The 23,622-nt window shown below is 45.5% G+C and overlaps 1 protein-coding gene across 1 annotated transcript in view; it reads right to left on the bottom strand.

Moving 5' to 3' along the window:
* Window positions 1–23,622, bottom strand: part of LOC124044239 (PTB domain-containing engulfment adapter protein 1-like) — a 182,668-nt gene that overhangs the window by 66,803 nt on the left and 92,243 nt on the right. Inside the window, exon 2 of the mRNA XM_046363841.1 lies at window positions 4,594–4,696. Coding sequence (XP_046219797.1) covers window positions 4,594–4,643 — 50 coding nt within the window. The 5' untranslated portion in view covers window positions 4,644–4,696. The remainder of the gene's footprint in view (window positions 1–4,593; window positions 4,697–23,622) is intronic.

The raw sequence follows: 23,622 nt of genomic DNA, 5'->3' as shown, positions 1-23,622 counted from the left end.
CTCAAACCCAACCCCCTTTCCTTTCTGTAACCAGAAATTATGTTGGCTCTGTCCACCAGGGACGTTTTCTGTATGACATAATTTGCATTCTGTGTATATGCAATTCTGTGTGATTAGTTAGGTATTTAGTAAATAAATAATTAAACCCAAATTGTATTGCTGATTCAACTTGTTAGCCAGGGTTCCTGAAGATAACCAAGAATTTACAACTTTCAGATGAAACTGAAATAAGGTGACGATTAATATTGACTGCTATTGATGTAAAATATTACTAGGTCTTATTCAGAAGAGTTTATTCAGAAGATAACAGCTCTATAACCACTATTTTGTGGTGCCCCGACTTTCTAGTTAATTACATTTACATGATTAGCTCAATCAGGTAATATTACTTACAGAGAAAGGATTTTATAGAATAGCATGTCGTTTCACTTAATCCGGCATAGCCAAAGATACGACACATCTCACTTACATAAGTATTCAGACCCTTTGCTATTTCACTCAAAATTGAGCTCAGGTGCATCCTGTTTCCATTGATCATCCTTGAGAAGTTTTTACAACTTGATTGGAATCCACCTGTGGTAAATTCAATTGATTGGACATGATTTGGAAAGACACACACAGGTCTATATAAGGTCCCACAGTTAACAGTGAATGCCAGAGAAAAAAACAAGCAATGAGGCAGAAGGAATTGTCTGTAGAGCTCTGAGACAGGAATGTGTCGAGGCACAGATCTGGGGAAGGGTACCAAAACATGTCTGCAGCATTGAAGGTCCCCAAGAACACAGTGTCCTCCATCATTCTTAAATGGAAGAAGGCTGGAACCGCCAAGACTCATCTTAGTGCTGTCCGCCAGGCTAAACTGAGCAATCAGGGGAGAAGGGCATTGGTCAGGGAGGTGGCCAAGAACCTGATGGTTACTTTGACAGAGCTCTAGAGTTCCTCTGTGGAGATGGGAAAACATTCCAGAAGGACAACCATTTCTGCAGCACTCCACCAATCAGGCCTTTATGGTAAAGTGGCCAGACGGAAGCCCCTCCTCAGTAAAAAAGCACATGACAGCCAACTTGAAGTTTTCTAAAAGACACCTAAAGACTCTCAGACCATGAGAAACAAGATTCTCTGGTCTGATGAAACCAAGATTGAACTCTTTGGCCTGAATGCCAAGCTTCACGTGTGGAGGAAACCTGGCACCATGTCTACAGTGAGGCATGGTGGTGGCAGCATTATGCTGTGGGGATGTTTTTCAGAAGCAGGGACTGGGAGACTTGTCAGGCTTGAGGAAATGATGAACGGAGCAAAGTACAGAGAGATCATTGATGAAAACCTGCTCCAGAGCGCTCAGAGGCCTCAGACTGCGGCGAAGGTTCACCTTCCAACAGGACAACGACCCTAAGCATACAGTCAAAACAACGCAGGAGTGGCTTCGGGACAAGTCTCTGAATGTCTTTGAGTGGCTCAGCCAGAGCCCTGGAATTGAACCTGATCAAATATCTCTGGAGAGATCTGAAAATAACTGTGCAGCAACGCTCCCAATTCAACCTGACAGAGCTTGAGAGGATCTGCAGAGAGAAATGGGAGAAATTACCCAAATACAGGTGTGCCTAGCTTGTAGCGTCATACCCAACAAGACTCAATGCTGTAATCGCTGCAAAAGGTACTTCAACAAAGTAACGAGCAAAGAGTCTGAATACTTATGCAAATGTACTATTTTTATTTTATTTTTATATATTTGCAAACATTTCTAAAAACCTGTTTTAATCAATTTTAGAATAAGCCTGTAATGTAACAAAATGTGGAAAAAGTCAAGGGGTCTGAGTACTTTCGAAAGGCACTGTATAACAATGAACAAGTTTTAATGTAGCAGCAACTGCCCTTTTTGCCCCGAGTCAGTGGAGTAGGTCATCTACACTGTGCATTCAGATGACCCAAAGTTACAACTTTGAACGTAGCGATTGGTGCTTTGGAAACACTGAAGTACAGACTGACTACTGGGAACAGGTCTACAACGTCATCTATAAACTGTCAAATTATCGTAAATAAGTAACAAGCTAAATGTCCAGGAATTGTGACTGTCCTCAGCTAAACATCTTTCCTCATGCATGACAATACATCTCCTAAGTGCACATGATACAGCGCCTTGCAAAAGTTTTCAACCCCTTGGTGTTTTTCCTATTTTGTTGCTTTACAACCTGCATTTTAAATCGATTTTTATTCCATGTAATGGATATACACAAAACAGTCCAAATTGGTAAAGAGACATTTTTAAAAAATGACTTGTTTCAAAAGATTATACAAAATGAAAAACTGAAAAGTGGTGCGTGTATATGTATTCACCCCCTTTGCTATGAAGCCCCTAAATAAGATATGGTGCAACCAATTACATACAGAAGTCACATAATTAGTTAAATTAAGTCCAGCTGTGTGCAATCTAAGTGTCACATGATCTGTCACATGATCTCAGTATATATACAACTGTTCTGAAAGGCCCCAAAGTCTGCATCACCACTAAGCAAGGGGCACCACAAAGCAAGCGGCACCATGAAGACCAAGGAGCTCTCCAAGTCGAGTGAGAAGTACAAATCAGTGTTGGCCCCCCAAAAATATCTGAAACTTTTTTTCCAACGGAGCACCATTAAATCCATTGTTAAAAAAATAGAAAGAATAATGCACCACAACAAATCTACCAAGAGAAGGCCGCCCAGCAAAACTCATGGACCAGGCAAAGAGGGCATTAATCAGAGAGGCAACAAAGAGACCAACGATAACCCTGAAGGAGTTGCAAAGCTCTACAGCGGAGATTGGAGTATTTGTCCAGGACCATTCTAAGCTGTACACTCCACAGAGCTGGGCTTCACGGAGGAGTGGCCAGAAAAACATAAGCAAACATGTTTGGTGTTCAACAAAAGGCATGTGGGAAACTCTCCAAACATATGGAAGAAGGCATTCTGGTCAGATGAGACTAAAATTGAGCTTTTTGGCCATCAAGGAAAATGCTATGTCTGGCGCAAACCCAATACCTCTCGTCACCCCGAGAACACCATCCCCACGGTGAAGCATGGTGGTGGCAGCATCATGCTGTGGGGATGTTTTTCCATCGGCAGGGACTGGGAAACTGATCAAAATTGAAGGAAAGATGGATGGCGCTAAATACAGGGAAATTCTTGAGGGAAAGCTGTTTCAGTCTTCCAGCGATTTATAATATAATAATATAATAATAATAATATATGCCATTTAGCAGACGCTTTTATCCAAAGCGACTTACAGTCATGCGTGCATACATTCTACGTATGGGTGGTCCCGGGGATCGAACCCACTACCCTGGCATTACAAGCGCCATGCTCTACCAACTGAGCTACACAGGACCACGATTTGAGACTGGGACGGCGGTTCACCTTCCAGCAAAACAATGACCCTGAGCATACTGCTAAAGCAACACTGGAGTGGTTTAAGTTGAAACATTTAAATGTCTTGGAATGGTCTAGTCAAAGCCTAGACCTCAATCCAATTGAGAATCTGCGGTATGACAAATATTGCTGTACACCAGTGGAACCCATCCAACTTGAAGGAGCTGGAGCAGTTTTGATTGAAGAAAGGGCAAATATCCCAGTGGCTAGATGTGCCAAGCTTATGGAGACATACCCCAAGAGACTTGCAGCTATAATTGCTGCAAAAGGTGGCTCTACAAAGTATTGACTATGAGGGGGTGAATAGCTAGCTATGCATGCTCAAGTTTTCAGTTTGTCTTATTTCTTGTTTGTTTCACAATAAACAATATTTTGCATCTTACAGTGGTAGACATGTTTTGTAAATCAAATGATACAAACCCCTCAAAAATCAATTTTAATTCCAGGTTGTAAAGCCACAAAATAGGAAAAATGCCAAGGGGGAGGTGAGTACTTTCACAAGCCACTGTAGCAGGACTCTTCCTTTTACATTGAAATTGCCTGAGGATTAGAGATGTGCGTTTCACCAGCAGTGAGACAGCTGCTTTCACTGGTGGCACATGCTCATAAATCTCAGAGAAGGATTCCAATGACCCGTTTATGGCCAAAATCTACTTCAATAATTTAGCTCTAATCTTCGCCACTGTTTCTGCATGATAAGACATTTCTTTAGTTAGATGCAATAGCTGTCCAAGTCGTTTAGAATATCCCATATTTTACTGCCAGAGACTGTTTTAAATGTGTTGAATTCTCTTCGAAGCCAGAGGCTGGACTGTGAAACTGTATCCCAAGTTGGAGCAGAATTTATGAAAAACATCTGGACACAGGTCAAAGCATAGTGTGTAAGAGGCTTAATCAACTGTCATTAAAACGTCACTTATTTGTGGATATGGGCTACTGGGCTGAAAGGACATGACCGGGATACACAGTCACTGTCATATACTGAGATCACTTTATGGTATAAATGGCAGTCTTTGCCCCACAAAAGATCTGTTGAAGAATGTAAATATGCTGTTGTTGTATCACAAACACTGAGCACATAACGATTGCTTTGGAAGCTCCTGGGGTGAGTTAGATTTGAAGACAGGCTGCAATCAATAGTATCTAGGACAGCTCCAGAGTATATAAGATAACAGATGAAATGACTTACCAATACTTTTGACTGTGAACGACCAGGATGCTCTGTTGGGCCTCACTCATCTAATGGCCTAAGAATTCTCATAAGTGCTGTCTTCTCATGAGCACTGTGTCCTCTGTAGGGGGGGGGGGGGAGAAGAAGAAAAGTTTAGTCTTACAGCATTGAGGCTTTAGGTAAAACTGAGTTATTATTCAAAGAATTGATTCTGTACCATCAACCGCCATTGGTCGATACCAAACAAGACCAAGAGAATATAGTCTACACAAAATAAATAAGTGCAAACGACAGTTTGAGTCATTTATCCATCGGAAACCTCCAGATTACGGTGTTTAAATAGCCCCCGTGTCAAATACCTCAGCAAAAACCAGACAGGCATACGTACATACACTACCCCAAAATAGAAAAATAGCCAGTCGGAAAAAGTCAGTGAACTCTGGTATTTGCCTACCAGACCATATTGAAAGTAAAATATGTTGCATAATATATATATATTTATATATTTATTTATTTTACAGACTAAGAGGAAATAGACCTTCCATTCCATAGTTGGATTAGACAAACTTAATGTAGCTATTTCAGCGTTTCTGCAGAGAAATATCCTGCCAAAGTAAAAACCTGTACTCCTTCTCGCACTGTCATGTCAATTAATCTCCAGATTCCCCACAAAAACAAAAGGATGTGTTATAATACAAACTCCTAATCTTTCTCTGGCTAGAGAAAATATATCACATGGACTTTCTGAGTGTCTCTGTTTTGATTACAAGGGTTATTCAAGTGAGACGCATCAGAACAGTAGATGATTCCTTGAATGTACTTCCGGCGCCGACTGAGATGGCCGCCTCGCTTCGCGTTCCTAGGAAACTATGCAGTTTTTTGTTTTTTTACGTGTTATTTCTTACATTAGTACCCCAGGTCATCTTAGGTTTCATTACATACAGTCGAGAAGAACTACTGAATATAAGATCAGCGTCAACTCACCATCAGTACGACCAAGAATATGTTTTCCGCGACGCGGATCCTGTGTTCTGCCTTACAAACAGGACAACGGAATGGATCGCATGCAGCGACCCAAGGAAACGACTCCGAAAAAGAGGGAAACGCGGCGGTGTTCTGGTCAGACTCCGGAAAAGGGCACATCGCGCACCACTTCCCAGTATTCTTCTTGCCAATGTCCAGTCTCTCGACAACAAGGTTGATGAAATCCGAGCAAGGGTGGCATTCCAGAGGGACATCAGAGACTGCAACGTTCTCTGCTTTACGGAGACATGGCTTACTGGGAAGACGCTATCCAGGGCGGTGCAGCCAACGGGTTTCTCCACGCATCGCGCCGACAGAAACAAACATCTCTCTGGTAAGAAGAGTGGAGGGGGCGTATGCCTCATGACTAACGGGACATGGTGTGATGAAGAAAACATACAGGAACTCAAATCCTTCTGTTCACCTGATTTAGAATTCCTCACAATCAAATGTAGACCGCATTATCTTCCAAGAGAATTCTCTTCGATTATAATCACAGCCGTATATATCCCCCCCAAGCAGACACATCGATGGCTCTGAACGAACTTTATTTAACTCTTTGCAAACTGGAAACCATTTATCCGGAGGCTGCATTCATTGTAGCTGGGGATTTTAACAAAGCCAATCTGAAAACAAGACTCCCTAAATTTTATCAGCATATCGATTGCGCAACCAGGGGTGGTAAAACCTTGGATCATTGTTACTCTAACTTCCGCGACGCATATAAGGCCCTGCCCCGCCCCCTTTCGGAAAAGCTGACCACGACTCCATTTTGCTGATCCCTGCCTACAGACAGAAATTAAAACAAGAGGCTCCCACGCTGAGGTCTGTCCAACGCTGGTCAGAACAAGCTGACTCTACACTCCAAGACTGCTTCCATCACGTGGACTGGGACATGTTTCGTATTGCGTCAGATGGAAATATTGACGAATACGCTGATTCGGTGTGCGAGTTCATTAGAACGTGCGTCGAAGATGTCGTTCCCATAGCAACGATAAAAACATTCCCTAACCAGAAACCGTGGATTGATGGCAGCATTCGCGTGAAACTGAAAGCGCGAACCACTGCTTTTAATCAGGGCAAGGTGTCTGGCAACATGACTGAATACAAACAGTGCAGCTATTCCCTCCGTAAGGCTATTAAACAAGCTAAGCGTCAGTACAGAGACAAAGTGGAATCTCAATTCAATGGCTCAGACACAAGAGGCATGTGGCAGGGTCTACAGTCAATCACGGACTACAAGATGAAATCCAGCCCAGTCACGGACCAGGATGTCTTGCTCCCAGGCAGACTAAATAACTTTTTGCCCGCTTTGAGGACAATACAGTGCCACTGACACGGCCTGCAACGGAAACATGCGGTCTCTCCTTCACTGCAGCCGAGGTGAGTAAGACATTTAAACGTGTTAACCCTCGCAAGGCTGCAGGCCCAGACGGCATCCCCAGCCGCGCCCTCCGAGCATGCGCAGACCAGCTGGCCGGTGTGTTTACGGACATATTCAATCAATCCCTATACCAGTCTGCTGTTCCCACATGCTTCAAGAGGGCCACCATTGTTCCTGTTCCCAAGAAAGCTAAGGTAACTGAGCTAAACGACTACCGCCCGTAGCACTCACTTCCGTCATCATGAAGTGCTTTGAGAGTCTAGTCAAGGACCATATCACCTCCACCCTACCTGACACCCTAGACCCACTCCAATTTGCTTACCGCCCAAATAGGTCCACAGACGATGCAATCTCAACCACACTGCACACTGCCCTAACCCACCTGGACAAGAGGAATACCTATGTGAGAATGCTGTTCATCGACTACAGCTCGGCATTCAACACCATAGTACCCTCCAAGCTCGTCATCAAGCTCGAGACCCTGGGTCTCGACCCCGCCCTGTGCAACTGGGTACTGGACTTCCTGACGGGCCGCCCCCAGGTGGTGAGGGTAGGCAACAACATCTCCTCCCCGCTGATCCTCAACACGGGGGCCCCACAAGGGTGCGTTCTGAGCCCTCTCCTGTACTCCCTGTTCACCCACGACTGCGTGGCCACGCACGCCTCCAACTCAATCATCAAGTTTGCGGACGACACAACAGTGGTAGGCTTGATTACCAACAACGACGAGACGGCCTACAGGGAGGAGGTGAGGGCCCTTGGAGTGTGGTGTCAGGAAAATAACCTCACACTCAACGTCAACAAAACTAAGGAGATGATTGTGGACTTCAGGAAACAGCAGAGGGAACACCCCCTATCCACATCGATGGAACAGTAGTGGAGAGGGTAGCTAGTTTTAAGTTCCTCGGCATACACATCACAGACAATCTGAATTGGTCCACTCACACTGACAGCGTCGTGAAGAAGGCGCAGCAGCGCCTATTCAACCTCAGGAGGCTGAAAAAATTCGGCTTGTCACCAAAAGCACTCACAAACTTCTACAGATGCACAATCGAGAGCATCCTGGCGGGCTGTATCACCGCCTGGTACGGCAACTGCTCCGCCCTCAACCGTAAGGCTCTCCAGAGGGTAGTGAGGACTGCACAACGCATCACCGGGGCAAACTACCTGCCCTCCAGGACACCTACACCACCCGTTGTTACAGAAAGGCCATAAAGATCATCAAGGACATCAACCACCCGAACCACTGCCTGTTCACCCCGCTATCATCCAGAAGGCGAGGTCAGTACAGGTGCATCAAAGCTGGGACCGAGAGACTGAAAAACAGCTTCTATCTCAAGGCCATCAGACTGTTAAATAGCCACCACTAACATTGAGTGGCTGCTGCCAACACACTGTCATTGACACTGACCCAACTCCAGCCATTTTAATAATGGGAATTGATGGAAATGATGTAAATATATATATATATATATATATATATATATATATATATATATATATATCACTAGCCACTTTAAACAATGCTACCTTATATAATGTTACTTACCCTACATTATTCATCTCATATGCATATGTATATACTGTACTCTACAACATCGACTGCATCCTTATGTAACACATGTATCACTAGCCACTTTAACTATGCCACTTTGTTTACTTTGTCTACACACTCATCTCATATGTATATACTGTACCCGATACCATCTACTGTATGCTGCTCTGTACCATCACTCATTCATATATCCTTATGTACATGTTCCTTATCCCCTTACACTGTGTATAAGACAGTAGTTTTTTTTTGGAATTGTTAGTTAGATTACTTGTTGGTTATCACTGCATTGTCGGAACTAGAAGCACAAGCATTTCGCTACACTCGCATTAACATCTGCTAACCATGTGTATGTGACAAATAAAATTTGATTTGATTTGATTTGATTTGATTCTCAACTCATTTATCTTGCAATCCGAGGCAAGAGAACATTTGCATGAGAGTATGCATATATCTAAAAAAACGTATATTATTATGATTACTGCCAAAAGCACAACTAATATTACTATCATTATGATTACTGCCAAAAGCACAACTAATATTACTATCATTATGATTACTGCCAAAAGCACAACTAATATTACTATCATTATGATTACTGCCAAAAGCACAACTAATATTACTATCATTATGATTACTGCCAAAAGCACAACTAATATTACTATCATTATGATTACTGCCAAAAGCACAACTAATATTACTATCATTATGATTACTGCCAAAAGCACAACTAATATTACTATCATTATGATTACTGCCAAAAGCACAACTAATATTACTATCATTATGATTACTGCCAAAAGCACAACTAATATTACTATCATTATGATTACTGCCAAAAGCACAACTAATATTACTATCATTATGATTACTGCCAAAAGCACAACTAATATTACTATCATTATGATTACTGCCAAAAGCATAACCATATTGAGATCTAAATTCAATGAATTAAGGCAAATATTGTGTTTGTGAACAGTAAAGTGCTTAATGTGAATAGTGTCCACATTATAATTACAGTAGCTTTTTCAAGCCTTACATGGAGGTAGTCTTCTTTTTGATACTGTCACAAAGCTAACTAAAAAGCAGCATTCCCCAAGTGAGGATGGCTAACGTAGTCTTCACTAGCCAGCTAGCTAACGTCCACTGATTAGCTGCACTGGAGAAACTATTACACTCAACTGAACGACTTGATTAGTTTAGTGTTAGCTAGCTACATAGCTGTCTTTGCTGTCTTCGTATCATCGTATCCAAGATAATTGTGTTGTTTAGGTTTAGAGTGTGTAGTCTTAGAGTGATTATCTTAATCTACCGAGGTTAGCTAGCCAGCTATTTGTCGTCCTTAACGTAGGTGACTCTGCTAGCTAGCCAACGCTAGCCAACGTCTTCTGTATAGAACTCAACTACCCGGTCGCATTCACAGGTAGTATCACATTTTCACTTCATTTCATTACAGTACAACGGTTTGATTTGTTTGATCGTAGCTAGCTACTTAGCTAGCTACATAGCCGTCTTTGTATCAAAGATAATTGTGTAGTCTAGAGCGATTTTCTAGGTTCGCTAGCCATCTATTGTCGTTCTTTTAACGCAACGTAACGTAAACAACACTGCTAGCTAGCCTGCTAGCCCCCGAATACCAACACTGCAGAAACTATTACACTCAACGGAACGACTTGATTAGTGTAGTGTCAACAACGCACCCACTGCCAGCTGGCCTACTTCAGCAGTACTGTATCATTTTAATCATTTTAGTCAATATGATTCTTGCTACGTAGCTTAACTTTCTGAACATTCGAGACGTGTAGTCCACTTGTCATTCCAATCTCCTTTGCATTAGCGTAGCCTCTTCTGTAGCCTGTCAACTATGTGTCTGTTTATCCCTGTTCTCTCCTCTCTGCACAGACCATACAAACGCTCCTCACCGCGTGGCCGCGGCCACCCTACTCTGGTGGTCCCAGCGCGCACGACCCACGTGGAGTTCCAGGTCTCCGGTAGCCTCTGGAACTGCCAATCTGCGGTCAACAAGGCAGAGTTCATCTCAGCCTATGCCTCCCTCCAGTCCCTCGACTTCTTGGCACTGACGGAAACATGGATCACCACAGACAACACTGCTACTCCTACTGCTCTCTCTTCGTCCGCCCACGTGTTCTCGCACACCCCGAGAGCGTCTGGTCAGCGGGGTGGTGGCACCGGGATCCTCATCTCTCCCAAGTGGTCATTCTCTCTTTCTCCCCTTACCCATCTGTCTATCGCCTCCTTTGAATTCCATGCTGTCACAGTTACTAGCCCTTTCAAGCTTAACATCCTTATCATTTATCGCCCTCCAGGTTCCCTCGGAGAGTTCATCAATGAGCTTGATGCCTTGATAAGCTCCTTTCCTGAGGACGGCTCACCTCTCACAGTTCTGGGCGACTTTAACCTCCCCACGTCTACCTTTGACTCTTTCCTCTCTGCCTCCTTCTTTCCACTCCTCTCCTCTTTTGACCTCACCCTCTCACCTTCCCCCTACTCACAAGGCAGGCAATACGCTCGACCTCATCTTTACTAGATGCTGTTCTTCCACTAACCTCATTGCAACTCCCCTCCAAGTCTCCGACCACTGCCTTGTATCCTTTTCCCTCTCGCTCTCATCCAACACCTCCCACACTGCCCCTACTCGGATGGTATCGCGCCGTCCCAACCTTCGCTCTCTCTCCCCCGCTACTCTCTCCTCTTCCATCCTATCATCTCTTCCCTCCGCTCAAACCTTCTCCCACCTATCTCCTGATTCTGCCTCCTCAACCCTCCTCTCCTCCCTCTCTGCATCCCTTGACTCTCTATGTCCCCTATCCTCCAGGCCGGCTCGGTCCTCCCCTCCCGCTCCGTGGCTCGATGACTCATTGCGAGCTCACAGAACAGGGCTCCGGGCAGCCGAGCGGAAATGGAGGAAAACTTGCCTCCCTGCGGACCTGGCATCCTTTCACTCCCTCCTCTCTACATTTTCCTCCTCTGTCTCTGCTGCTAAAGCCACTTTCTACCACGCTAAATTCCAAGCATCTGCCTCTAACCCTAGGAAGCTCTTTGCCACCTTCTCCTCCCTCCTGAATCCTCCGCCCCCTCCCCCCTCCTCCCTCTCTGCAGATGACTTCGTCAACCATTTTGAAAAGAAGGTCGACGACATCCGATCCTCGTTTGCTAAGTCAAACGACACCGCTGGTTCTGCTCACACTGCCCTACCCTGTGCTTTGACCTCTTTCTCCCCTCTCTCTCCAGATGAAATCTCGCGTCTTGTGACGGCCGGTCGCCCAACAACCTGCCCGCTTGACCCTATCCCCTCCTCTCTTCTCCAGACCATTTCCGGAGACCTTCTCCCTTACCTCACCTCACTCATCAACTCATCCCTGACCGCTGGCTACGTCCCTTCCGTCTTCAAGAGAGCGAGAGTTGCACCCCTTCTGAAAAAACCTACACTCGATCCCTCCGATGTCAACAATTACAGACCAGTATCCCTTCTTTCTTTTCTCTCCAAAACTCTTGAACGTGCCGTCCTTGGCCAGCTCTCCCGCTATCTCTCTCTGAATGACCTTCTTGATCCAAATCAGTCAGGTTTCAAGACTAGTCATTCAACTGAGACTGCTCTCCTCTGTATCACGGAGGCGCTCCGCACTGCTAAAGCTAACTCTCTCTCCTCTGCTCTCATCCTTCTAGATCTATCGGCTGCCTTCGATACTGTGAACCATCAGATCCTCCTCTCCACCCTCTCCGAGTTGGGCATCTCCGGCGCGGCCCACGCTTGGATTGCGTCCTACCTGACAGGTCGCTCCTACCAGGTGGCGTGGCAAGAATCTGTCTCCTCACCACGCGCTCTCACCACTGGTGTCCCCCAGGGCTCTGTTCTTGGCCCTCTCCTATTCTCGCTATACACCAAGTCACTTGGCTCTGTCATAACCTCACATGGTCTCTCTTATCATTGCTATGCAGACGACACACAATTAATCTTCTCCTTTCCCCCTTCTGATGACCAGGTGGCGAATCGCATCTCTGCATGTCTGGCAGACATATCAGTGTGGATGACGGATCACCACCTCAAGCTGAACCTCGGCAAGACGGAGCTGCTCTTCCTCCCGGGAAGGACTGCCCGTTCCATGATCTCGCCATCACGGTTGACAACTCCATTGTGTCCTCCTCCCAGAGCGCCAAGAACCTTGGCGTGATCCTGGACAACACCCTGTCGTTCTCAACCAACATCAAGGCGGTGGCCCGTTCCTGTAGGTTCATGCTCTACAACATCCGCAGAGTACGACCCTGCCTCACACAGGAAGCGGCGCAGGTCCTCATCCAGGCACTTGTCATCTCCCGTCTGGATTACTGCAACTCGCTGTTGGCTGGGCTCCTGCCTGTGCCATTAAACCCCTTCAACTCATCCAGAACACCGCAGCCCGTCTGGTGTTCAACCTTCCCAAGTTCTCTCACGTCACCCCGCTCCTCCGTTCTCTCCACTGGCTTCCAGTTGAAGCTCGCATCCGCTACAAGACCATGGTGCTTGCCTACGGAGCTGTGAGGGGAACGGCACCTCAGTACCTCCAGGCTCTGATCAGGCCCTACACCCAAACAAGGGCACTGCGTTCATCCACCTCTGGCCTGCTCGCCTCCCTACCACTGAGGAAGTACAGCTCCCGCTCAGCCCAGTCAAAACTGTTCGCGGCCCTGGCCCCCCCAATGGTGGAACAAACTCCCTCACGACGCCAGGACAGCGGAGTCAATCACCACCTTCCGGAGACACCTGAAACCCCACCTCTTTAAGGAATACCTAGGATAGGATAAGTAATCCCTCTCACCCCACCCCCCCCTAAGTTTTAGATGCACTATTGTTAAGTGACTGTCCCACTGGATGTCATAAGGTGAATGCACCAATTTGTAAGTCGCTCTGGATAAGAGCGTCTGCTAAATGACTTAAATGTAAATGTAAATGTAAATTCAGCAGTAAATTCATGAAGTTCTTTGATGAAAATATCATGATCATTAGAAAGCAAGTTACGGACTCCTCTTTAAATATGCGTATTCCTCCAAAACTCAGTTGTCCTGAGTCTGCACAACTCTGCCAGGACCTAGGATAAAGAGAGACACTCAAGTGTTTTAGTACTATATCTCTTGACACAATGATGAAAATAATCATGACCTCTAAACCTTCAAGCTGCATACTGGACCCTATTCCAACTAAACTACTGAAAGAGCTGCTTCCTGTGCTTGGCCCTCCTTTGTTGAACATAATAAACAGCTCGCTATCCACTGGATGTGTACCAAACTCACTAAAAGTGGCAGTAATAAAGCCTCTCTTGAAAAAGCCAAACCTTGACCCAGAAAATATAAAAACTATCAGCCTATATCGAATCTTCCATTCCTCTCAATTTTTTTTTGAAAAAGCAACTTACTGCCTTCCTGAAAACAAACAATGTATACGAAATGCTTCAGTCTGATTTTAGATCCCATCATAGCACCTGCACCTGTGAAGGTGGTAAATGACCGAGGCTCTGCATCTGTCCTCGTGCTCCTAGACCTTAGTGCTGCTTTTGATACCATCGATCACCACATTCTTTTGGAGCGATTGGAAACCAAAATTGGTCTACAAGGACAAGTTCTGGCCTAGTTTAGATCTTATCTGTTGGAAGATATCAGTTTGTCTCTGTGAATGGTTTGTCCTCTGACAAATCAACTGTAAATCTTGGTGTTCCTCAAGGTTCTATTTTAGGACCACTATTGTTTTCAATATATATTTTACCTCTTGGGGATGTCATTCGAAAACACAATGTTAACTTTCACTGCTATGCGGACGACACATTTCAATGAAACATGGTGAAGCCCCAAAATTTCCCTCGCAATTTTGCGATGGCTGCAAACTTTCTACTTTTAAACTGTGACAAAACAGAGATGCTTGTTTTTAGGTCCCAAGAAACAAAGAGATCTTCTGTTGAATTTGACAATTAATATTGATGGTTGTACAGTCATCTCAAATAAAACTGTGAAGGACCTCGGTGTTACTCTGGACCCTAATCTCTCTTTTGACGAACATATCAAGACTGTTTCAAGGACAGCTTTTTTCCATCTACGTAACATTGCAAAAATCTGAAACTTTCTATCCAAAAATACTTCTAGGTTAGACTACTGCAATGCTTTACTTTCCGTCTACCCGGATAAAGCACTAAATAAACTTCAGGTAGTGCTAAATACGGCTGCTAGAATCCTGACTAGAACCAAAAAATTGGATCATATTACTCCAGTGCTAGCCTTCCTACACTGGCTTCCTGTTAACGCAAGGGCTGATTTCAAGGTTTTACTGCTAACCTACAAAGCATTACATGGGCTTGCTCCTACCTATCTTTCTGCTTTGGTCCTGCCGTACATACCTACACATACGCTACGGTCACAAGATGCAGGCCTCCTAATTGTCCCTAGAATTTCTAAGCAAACAGCTGGAGGCACGGCTTTCTCCAATAGAGCTCCATTTTTATGGAATAGTCTGCCTACTCATGTGAGATACGCAGACTCGGTCTCAACCTTTAAGTCTTTACTGAAGACTCATCTCTTTAAGTGTGGTCTGGCCCAGGAGTGTGAAGGTGAACGGAAAGGCTCTGGAGCAATGAACCACTCTTGCTGTCTCTTCCTGGCCGGTTCCCCTCTCTCCACTGGGATTCTCTGCCTCTAACCCTATTATAGGGGCTGAGTTACTGGCTTACTGGTGCTCTTTCATGCCGTCCCTAGGAGGGGTGCGTCACTTGAGTGGGTTGAGTCACTTACGTGATCTTCCTGTCTCGGTTCTCGCCCCCCCTTTGGGTGTGACGTGGCAGAGATCTTTATGGGCAATACTCAGCCTTGTCTCAGGATGGTAAGTTGGTGGTTGAAGATATCCCTCTAGTGGTGTGAGGGCTGTGCTTTGGCAAAGTGGGTGTGGTTATATCCTTCCTGTTTGGCCCTGTCCGGGGGTATCTTCGGATGGGGCCACAGTCTCACCTGACCCCTCCTGTCTCAGCCTCCAGTATTTATGCTGCAGCAACTTGTGTCGGGGGGCTAGGGTCAGTTTGTTATATCTGGAGTACTTCTCCTGTCTTATCCAGTGTCCTGTGTGAATGTTAGTATGCTCTCTCTAATTTTCTCTTTCTCTCTTTCTTTCTCTCTCTCGGAGGACCTGAGCCCTAGGACCACGCCTCAGGACTACCTGGCATGATGAATGCTTGCTGTCCCCAGTCCACCTGGCCGTGCTGCTGTTCCAGTTTCAACTGTTCTGCCTGGGGCTATGGGACCCTGACCTGTTCATCGGACGTGGTACCTGTCCCAGACCTGCTGTTTTCAACTCTCTGGAGACAGAAGGAGCAGTAGAGATACTCCTAATGATCGGCTATGAAAAGCAAACTGACATTTACTCCTGAAGTGCTGACTTGCTGTACCCTAGACAACTACTGTGATTATTATTTATTTGAACATTTGAACATCTTGGCCATGTTCTGTTATAATCTCTACCTGGCACAGCCAGAAGAGGACTGGCCACCCCTCATAGCCTGGTTCCTCTCTAGGTTTCTTTCTAGGGAGTTTTTCTAAGCCGCCATGCTTCTACACCTGCATTGCTTGCTGTTTAGGGTTTTAGGCTGGGTTTCTGTACAGCACTTTGAGATATCAGCTGATGTAAGAAGGGCTATATAAATACATTTGATTTGATTTGATTCGTGTCAAGCCTGCTCCCACTCTTCCTCCCCCTGGTGTTCTGGTCATTACCTTCCCTAGATTACCTTAAGCACTTCATGATGACAGAAGTGAGTGCTACGGGGCGGTAGTCGTTTAGCTCAGTTACCTTAGCTTTCTTGGGAACAGGAACAATGGTGGCCCTCTTGAAGCATGTGGGAACAGCAGACTGGTATAGGGATTGATTGAATATGTCCGTAAACACACCGGCCAGCTGGTCTGCGCATGCTCTGAGGGCGCGGCTGGGGATGCCGTCTGGGCCTGCAGCCTTGCGAGGGTTAACACGTTTAAATGTCTTACTCACCTCGGCTACAGTGAAGGAGAGACCGCATGTTTTCGTTCCAGGCCGTGTCAGTGGCACTGTATTGTCCTCAAAGCGGGCAAAAAAGTTATTTAGTCTGCCTGGGAGCAAGACATCCTGGTCCGTGACTGGGCTGGGTTTCTTCTTGTAGTCCGTGATTGACTGTAGACCCTGCCACATGCCTCTTGTGTCTGAGCCATTGAATTGAGATTCCACTTTGTCTCTGTACTGACGCTTAACTTGTTTAATAGCCTTGCGGAGGGAATAGCTGCATTGTTTATATTCGGACATGTTACTAGTCACCTTGCCCTGATTAAAAGCAGTGGTTCGCGCTTTCAGTTTCACGCGAATGCTGCCATCAATCCACGGTTTCTGGTTTGGGAATGTTTTTATCGTTGCTATGGGAACGACATCTTCGACGCACGTTCTAATGAACTCGCACACCGAATCAGCGTATTCGTCAATATTTCCATCTGACGCAATACGAAACATATCCCAGTCCACAGTCTTGGAGTGTAGAGTCAGCTTGGTCTGACCAGTGTTGGACAGACCTCAGCGTGGGAGCCTCTTGTTTTAGTTTCTGCCTGTAGGCAGGGATCAGCAAAATGGAGTCGTGGTCAGCTTTCCCGAAAGGGGGGCGGGGCAGAGCCTTATATGCGTCGCGGATGTTAGAGTAACAATGATCCAAGGTTTTACCACCCCTGGTTGCGCAATCAATATGCTGATAAAATTTAGGGAGTCTTGTTTTCAGATTAGCTTTGTTAAAATCCCCAGCTACAATGAATGCAGCCTCCGGATAAATGGTTTCTAGTTTGCAAAGAGTTAAATAAAGTTCGTTCAGAGCCATCGATGTGTCTGCTTGGGGGGGGGATATATACGACTGTGATTATAATCGAAGAGAATTCTCTTGGAAGATAATGCGGTCTACATTTGATTGTGAGGAATTCTAAATCAGGTGAACAGAAGGATTTGAGTTCCTGTATGTTTCCTTCATCACACCATGTCCCGTTAGTCATGAGGCATACGCCCCCGCCACTCTTCTTACCAGAGAGATGTATGTTTCTGTCGGCGCGATTCGTGGAGAAACCCGTTGGCTGCACCGCCCTGGATAGCGTCTTCCCAGTAAGCCATGTTTCCGTGAAGCAGAGAACGTTGCAGTCTCTGATGTCCCTCTGGAATGCCACCCTTGCTCGGATTTCATCAACCTTGTTGTCGAGAGACTGGACATTGGCAAGAAGAATGCTGGGAAGTGGTGCGCGATGTGCCCTTTTTCGGAGTCTGGCTAGAACACCGCCTCGTTTCCCTCTTTTTCAGAGCCGTTTCCTTGGGTCGCTGCATGCGATCCATTCCGTTGTCCTGTTTGTAAGGCAGAACACAGAATCCGCGTCGCGGAAAACATATTCTTGGTCGTACTGATGGTGAGTTGACGCTGATCTTATATTCAGTAGTTCTTCTCGACTGTATGTAATGAAACCTAAGATGACCTGGGGTACTAATGTAAGAAATAACACGTAAAAAAAACAAAAAACTGCATAGTTTCCTAGGAACATGTGGACAATGCCTCAGCCAGCTCAGCCAGCTCCCATGCCCCTTCCGGTTTGTGGGGAGTTCACCCCCAGCCAGCTTGCCCAGTGCCCATGTCTCGGCCGGCTCACCCAGGTGTCACCACCGATAAATTCACGATAAACGAGAATTTCAAACAGCATTTCTCCACGGCTGGCCATGCTTCCCTACTGGCTACCCTAACCCCAGCCAACATCTCCATGTCCCCAGCAGCTACTTGCCCAAGCCTTCCCAGCTTCTCCTTCACCCAAATTCAGACAGCAGATGTTATGAAAGAGCTGCAGAAACTGAACTTGTACAAATCAGCTGGGCTAGACTCTCTCTTTCTAAAATGATCCACTGACATTGTTGCAACCCCTATTACTAGTCTGTTCAACCTCTCTTTCGTATCGTCCGAGATCCATAACGATTGGAAAGGTTCCACGGTCATCCCCCTCTTCAAAGGGGGGGACACTCTAGACCCAAACTGTTATAGACCATTCATCCTGCCCAGCCTTTCTAAAGTCTTCGAAAGCCAAGTTAACCTCTCTGGTACAAGCGTCCCACCTCGACAACAGCCAATGAGATTGCAGGGTGCCAAATTAAAATTCCTAAAACACTATACACAAGTACTATACACAATTTTAAAGATAAACTTCTAGTAAATCCAACCATAGTGTCCGATTTCAAAAAGGCTTTACTGCGAAAGCACACCATGCGATTATGTTAGGTCAGCACCTATTGACAGAAAACCATACAGCCATTTTCCAGCCAAGGAGAGGGCTCACAAAAGTCAGAAATAGCGATTAAATTAACTTTTTTGGGGTAGGGGGCAGTATTTTCACGTCCGGATACTCAGGCCCAGATGCTAGGATATGCATATTAGTATATATGGATAGAAAACACTCTGAAGTTTCTAAAACGGTTTGAATGATGTCTGTGAGTATAACAGAACTCATATGGCAGGCAAAAACCTGAGAGAAAATCCAACCAGTAAGTGGGAAATCTGACGTTTTGTAGGTTTTCAAGTCTTAGCCTATACAATATACAGTGTCTGTGGGGTCATATTGCACTTCCTAAGGCTTCCACTAGATGTCAACAGTCTGTAGAACCTTGTTGCAGGCTACCACTGTGAAGTGGGAGAGAATGAGAGCTGATTGAGTCATGGGTCTGCCAGAAGTGTCATGTTTTGTCTTAGATTGTCTTGTCATTTTGCTTTTCCCTCTGTTCATTTTCCCCCTGCTGGTCTTTTCTCTCTCCCTTCCTCTCTCTCTTCTCTCTATCGTTCCGTTCCTGCTCCCAGCTGTTCCTATTCCCCTAATCAATCATTTAGTCTTCCCACACCTGTTCCCGATCCTTTTCCCTGATTAGAGTCCCTATTTCTCTCCTTGTTTTCCGTTCCTGCCCTGTCGGATCCTTGTCTATTGTTCACCGTGCTGTGTCTATGTATCGCCCTGTCGTGTCGTGTTTCCCTCAGATGCTGCGTGGTGAGCAGGTGTCTGAGTCTGCTACGTTCAAGTGCCTTCCCGAGGCAACCTGCAGTTCTTGATCAAGTCTCCAGTCTGTTCTCGTCATTACGAGTAGAATTATGCCTTTTGATTGTAAAGTTACTTTACTGGATTAAAAACTCTGTTTTCGCCAAGTCGCTTTTGGGTCCTCATTCACCTGCATAACAAGAAGGCCATGTGCTCAGTCAGGCGAGCACCTGTGAGAGTTAGTTCCGTTCCCTTTCATTTCTAAAGACAAAGGAATTCTGCGGATGAAACATTATTGAATATTTATTATAAAAACATCCTAAAGATTGATTAAATACATTGTTTGACATGTTTCTACGAACTGTAATATAACTTTTTTGACTTTGTCTGAACCTAGTGCTTGCGCTTTTCGATAACTGTACTAAATGCGTGAACAAAAAGGAGGTATTTGGACATTAATGATTGACTCTATCGAACAAAACTAACATATATTGTGGAACTGGGATTCCTGGGAGTGCATTCTGATGAAGATCATCAAAGGTAAGTGAATATTTATAATGCTATTTCTGACTTTTGTTGACTCCATAACATGTTGGATATCTGTATTGCTTGTTTTGGTCTCTGAGCACTGTACTCAGATTATTCCATGGTGTGCTTTTTCTGTAAAGCTTTATTGAAATCTGACACAGTGGTTGCATTAAGGAGAAGTATATCTTTAATTCCATACGTAACAGTTGTATTTTCATCAACATTTATTATGAGTATTTCTGTAGATTCACTTGGCTCTCTGCACATTCACCGGATGTTTTGGAGGCAACAAATAACACGCCAATGTAAACAGAGATTTTTGGATATAAATATGAACTTATCAAACAAAACAAACATGTAACTTCCGGCGCCGACACACATGGCCGCCTCGCTTCGCGTTCCTAAGAAACGATGAAGTTTTTATTTTTTTTTACATGTTATTTCTTACATTGGTACCCCAGGTCATCTTAGGTTTCATTACATACAGTCGAGAAGAACTACTGAACATAAGAGCAGCGTCAACTCACCATCAGTACGACCAAGAATATGACTTTCGCGAAGCGGATCCTGTGTTCTGCCTTTCACCCAGGACAACGGAATGGATCCCAAAAAAACAAATTCGTAAAAGAGGGAAACGGAGCGGTCTTCTGGTCAGACTCCGGAGACGGGCACATCGTGCACCACTCCCTAGCATTCTTCTCGCCAATGTCCAGTCTCTTGACAAGACGGTTGATGAAATCCGAGCAAGGGTAGCATTCCAGAGGGACATCAGAGACTAACATTCTTTGCTTCACGGAACATGGCTCACTGGAGAGACGCTATCGGAGTCGGTGCAGCCAGCTGGTTTCTGAAAGTGCGAACCACTGCTTTTAATCAGGGCAAGGTGACTGGAAACATGACAGAATACAAACAGTGTAACTATTCCCTCCGCAAGGCAATCAAACAAGCTAAGCGTCAGTATAGAGACAAAGTAGAATCTCAATTCAACGGCTCAGACACAAGAGGTATGTGGCAGGGTCTACGGTCAATCACGGATTACAAAAAGAAAACCAGCCCCGTCACGGACCAGGATGTCTTGCTCCCAGGCAGACTAAATAACTTTATTGCCCGCTTTGAGGACAACACAGTGCCACTGACACGGCCCGCAACTAAAACATGCGGACTCTCCTTCAATGCAGCTGACAATGAGGAAAACATTTAAACGTGTCAACCCTCGCAAGGCTGCAGGCCCAGACGGCATCCCCAGCCACGCCCTCAGAGCATGCGCAGACCAGCTGGCTGGTGTGTTTACGGACATATTCAATCAATCCCTATCCCAGTCTGTTGTTCCCACATGCTTCAAGAGAGACACCATTGTTCCTGTTCCCAAGAAAGCTAAGGTAACTCAGCTAAACGACTACCGCCCCCCCGTAGCACTCACTTCCATCATCATGAAGTGTTTTGAGAGACTAGTCAAGGACCATATCACCTCCACCCTACCTGACACCCTAGACCCACTCCAATTTGCTTATCGCCCAAATAGGTCCACAGACGATGCAATCTCAACCACACTGCACACTGCCCTAACACATCTGGACAAGAGGAATACCTATGTGAGAATGCTATTCATCGACTACAGCTCGGCATTTAACACCATAGTGCCCTCCAAGCTCGTCATCAAGCTAGACTCTAGACCCTGGGTCTCGACCCCGCCCTGTGCAACTGGGTACTGGACTTCCTGACGGGCCGCCCCCAGGTGGTGAGGGTAGGCAACAACATCTCCACCCCGCTGATCCTCAACACTGGGGCCCCACAAGGGTGCGTTCTGAGCGATCTCCTGTACTCCCTGGTCACCCACGACTGCGTGGCCACGCACGCCTCCAACTCAATCATCAAGTTTGCGGACGACACAACAGTGGTAGGCTTGATTACCAACAACGATGAGACGGCCTACAGGGAGGAGGTGAGGGCCCTCGGAGTGTGGTGTCATGAAAATAACCTCACACTCAACGTCAACAAAACTAAGGAGATGATTGTGGACTTCAGGAAACAGCAGAGGGAACACCACCCTATCCACATCGATGGAACAGTAGTGGAGAGGGTAGTAAGTGTTAAGTTCCTCGGCGTACACATCACAGACAAACTGAATTGGTCCACCCACACAGACAGCACCGTGAAGAATGCGCAGCAGCGCCTCTTCAACCTCAAGAGGCTGAAGAAATTTGTCACCAAAAGCACTCACAGACTTCTACAGATGCACAATCGAGAGCATCCTGTCAGGCTGTATCACCGCCTGGTACGGCAACTGCTCCGCCCACAACAGTAAGGCTCTCCAGAGGGTTGTGAGGTCTGCACAATGCATCACCGGGGGCAAACTACCTGCCCTCCAGGACACCTACACCACCCGATGTCACAGGAAGGCCATAAAGATCATCAAGGACAACAACCACCCGAGCCACTGCCTGTTCACCCCGCTATCATCCAGAAGGCGAGGTCAGTACAGGTGAATCAAAGCTGGGACCGAGAGACTGAAAAACAGCTTCTATCTCAAGGCCATCAGACTGTTAAACAGCCACCACTAACATTGAGTGGCTGCTGCCAACACACTGACTCAACTCCAGCCACTTTAATAATGGGAATTGATGGGAATTTATGTAAAATATATCACTAGCCACTTTAAACAATGCTACCTAATATAATGTTTACATACCCATACCTACATTATTCATCTCATATGTATATACTGTACTCTATATCATCTACTGCATCTTTATGTAATACATGTATCACTAGCCACTTTAACTATGCCACTTTGTTTACATACTCATCTCATATGTATATACTGCACTCAATACCATCTACTGTATCTTGCCTATGCTGCTCTGTACCATCACTCACTCATATATCTTTATGTACATATTCTTTATCCCCTTACACTTGTGTCTATAAGGTAGTAATTTTGGAATTGTTAGCTAGATTACTTGTTGGTTATTACTGCATTGTCAGAACTAGAAGCACAAGCATTTCGCTACACTCGCATTAACATCTGCTAACCATGTGTATGTGACAAATAACATTTTATTTTATTTGATTTGTATTGTGTAACATGAAGTCCTATGAGTGCCATCTGATAAAGATCATCAGTCCCCTCCTGTACTCCCTGTTCACTCATGACTGCATTGCTAGGCACGACTCCAACACCATCATCAAGTTTCCCGATGACACAATAGTGGTAGGTCTGATCACCAACAACAATGAGACAGCCGATAGGGAGGAAGTCAGAGACCTGGTTGTGTGGTGCCAGGACAACAACCTCTCTCTCAACGTGATCAAGACAAAGGAGATGATTGTGTACTACATGAAAAGGAGGACTGAGCACGCCCCCATTGTCATCGACGGGCTGTAGTGGAATAGGTTGATTGCTTCAAGTTCCTTGGTGTCCACATCACCAAGAAACTATCATGGTCCAAACACACTAAGACAGTCATGAAGAGGGCATGACAAAGCCTATTCCTCCTCAGGAGACTGAAAAGACTTGACATGCGTCCTC

Source organism: Oncorhynchus gorbuscha, linkage group LG09, assembly GCF_021184085.1.
Source record: "Oncorhynchus gorbuscha isolate QuinsamMale2020 ecotype Even-year linkage group LG09, OgorEven_v1.0, whole genome shotgun sequence".
Taxonomy (NCBI): Eukaryota; Metazoa; Chordata; class Actinopteri; order Salmoniformes; family Salmonidae; genus Oncorhynchus; species Oncorhynchus gorbuscha.
This window is presented reverse-complemented; position numbering and strand designations above follow the sequence as displayed.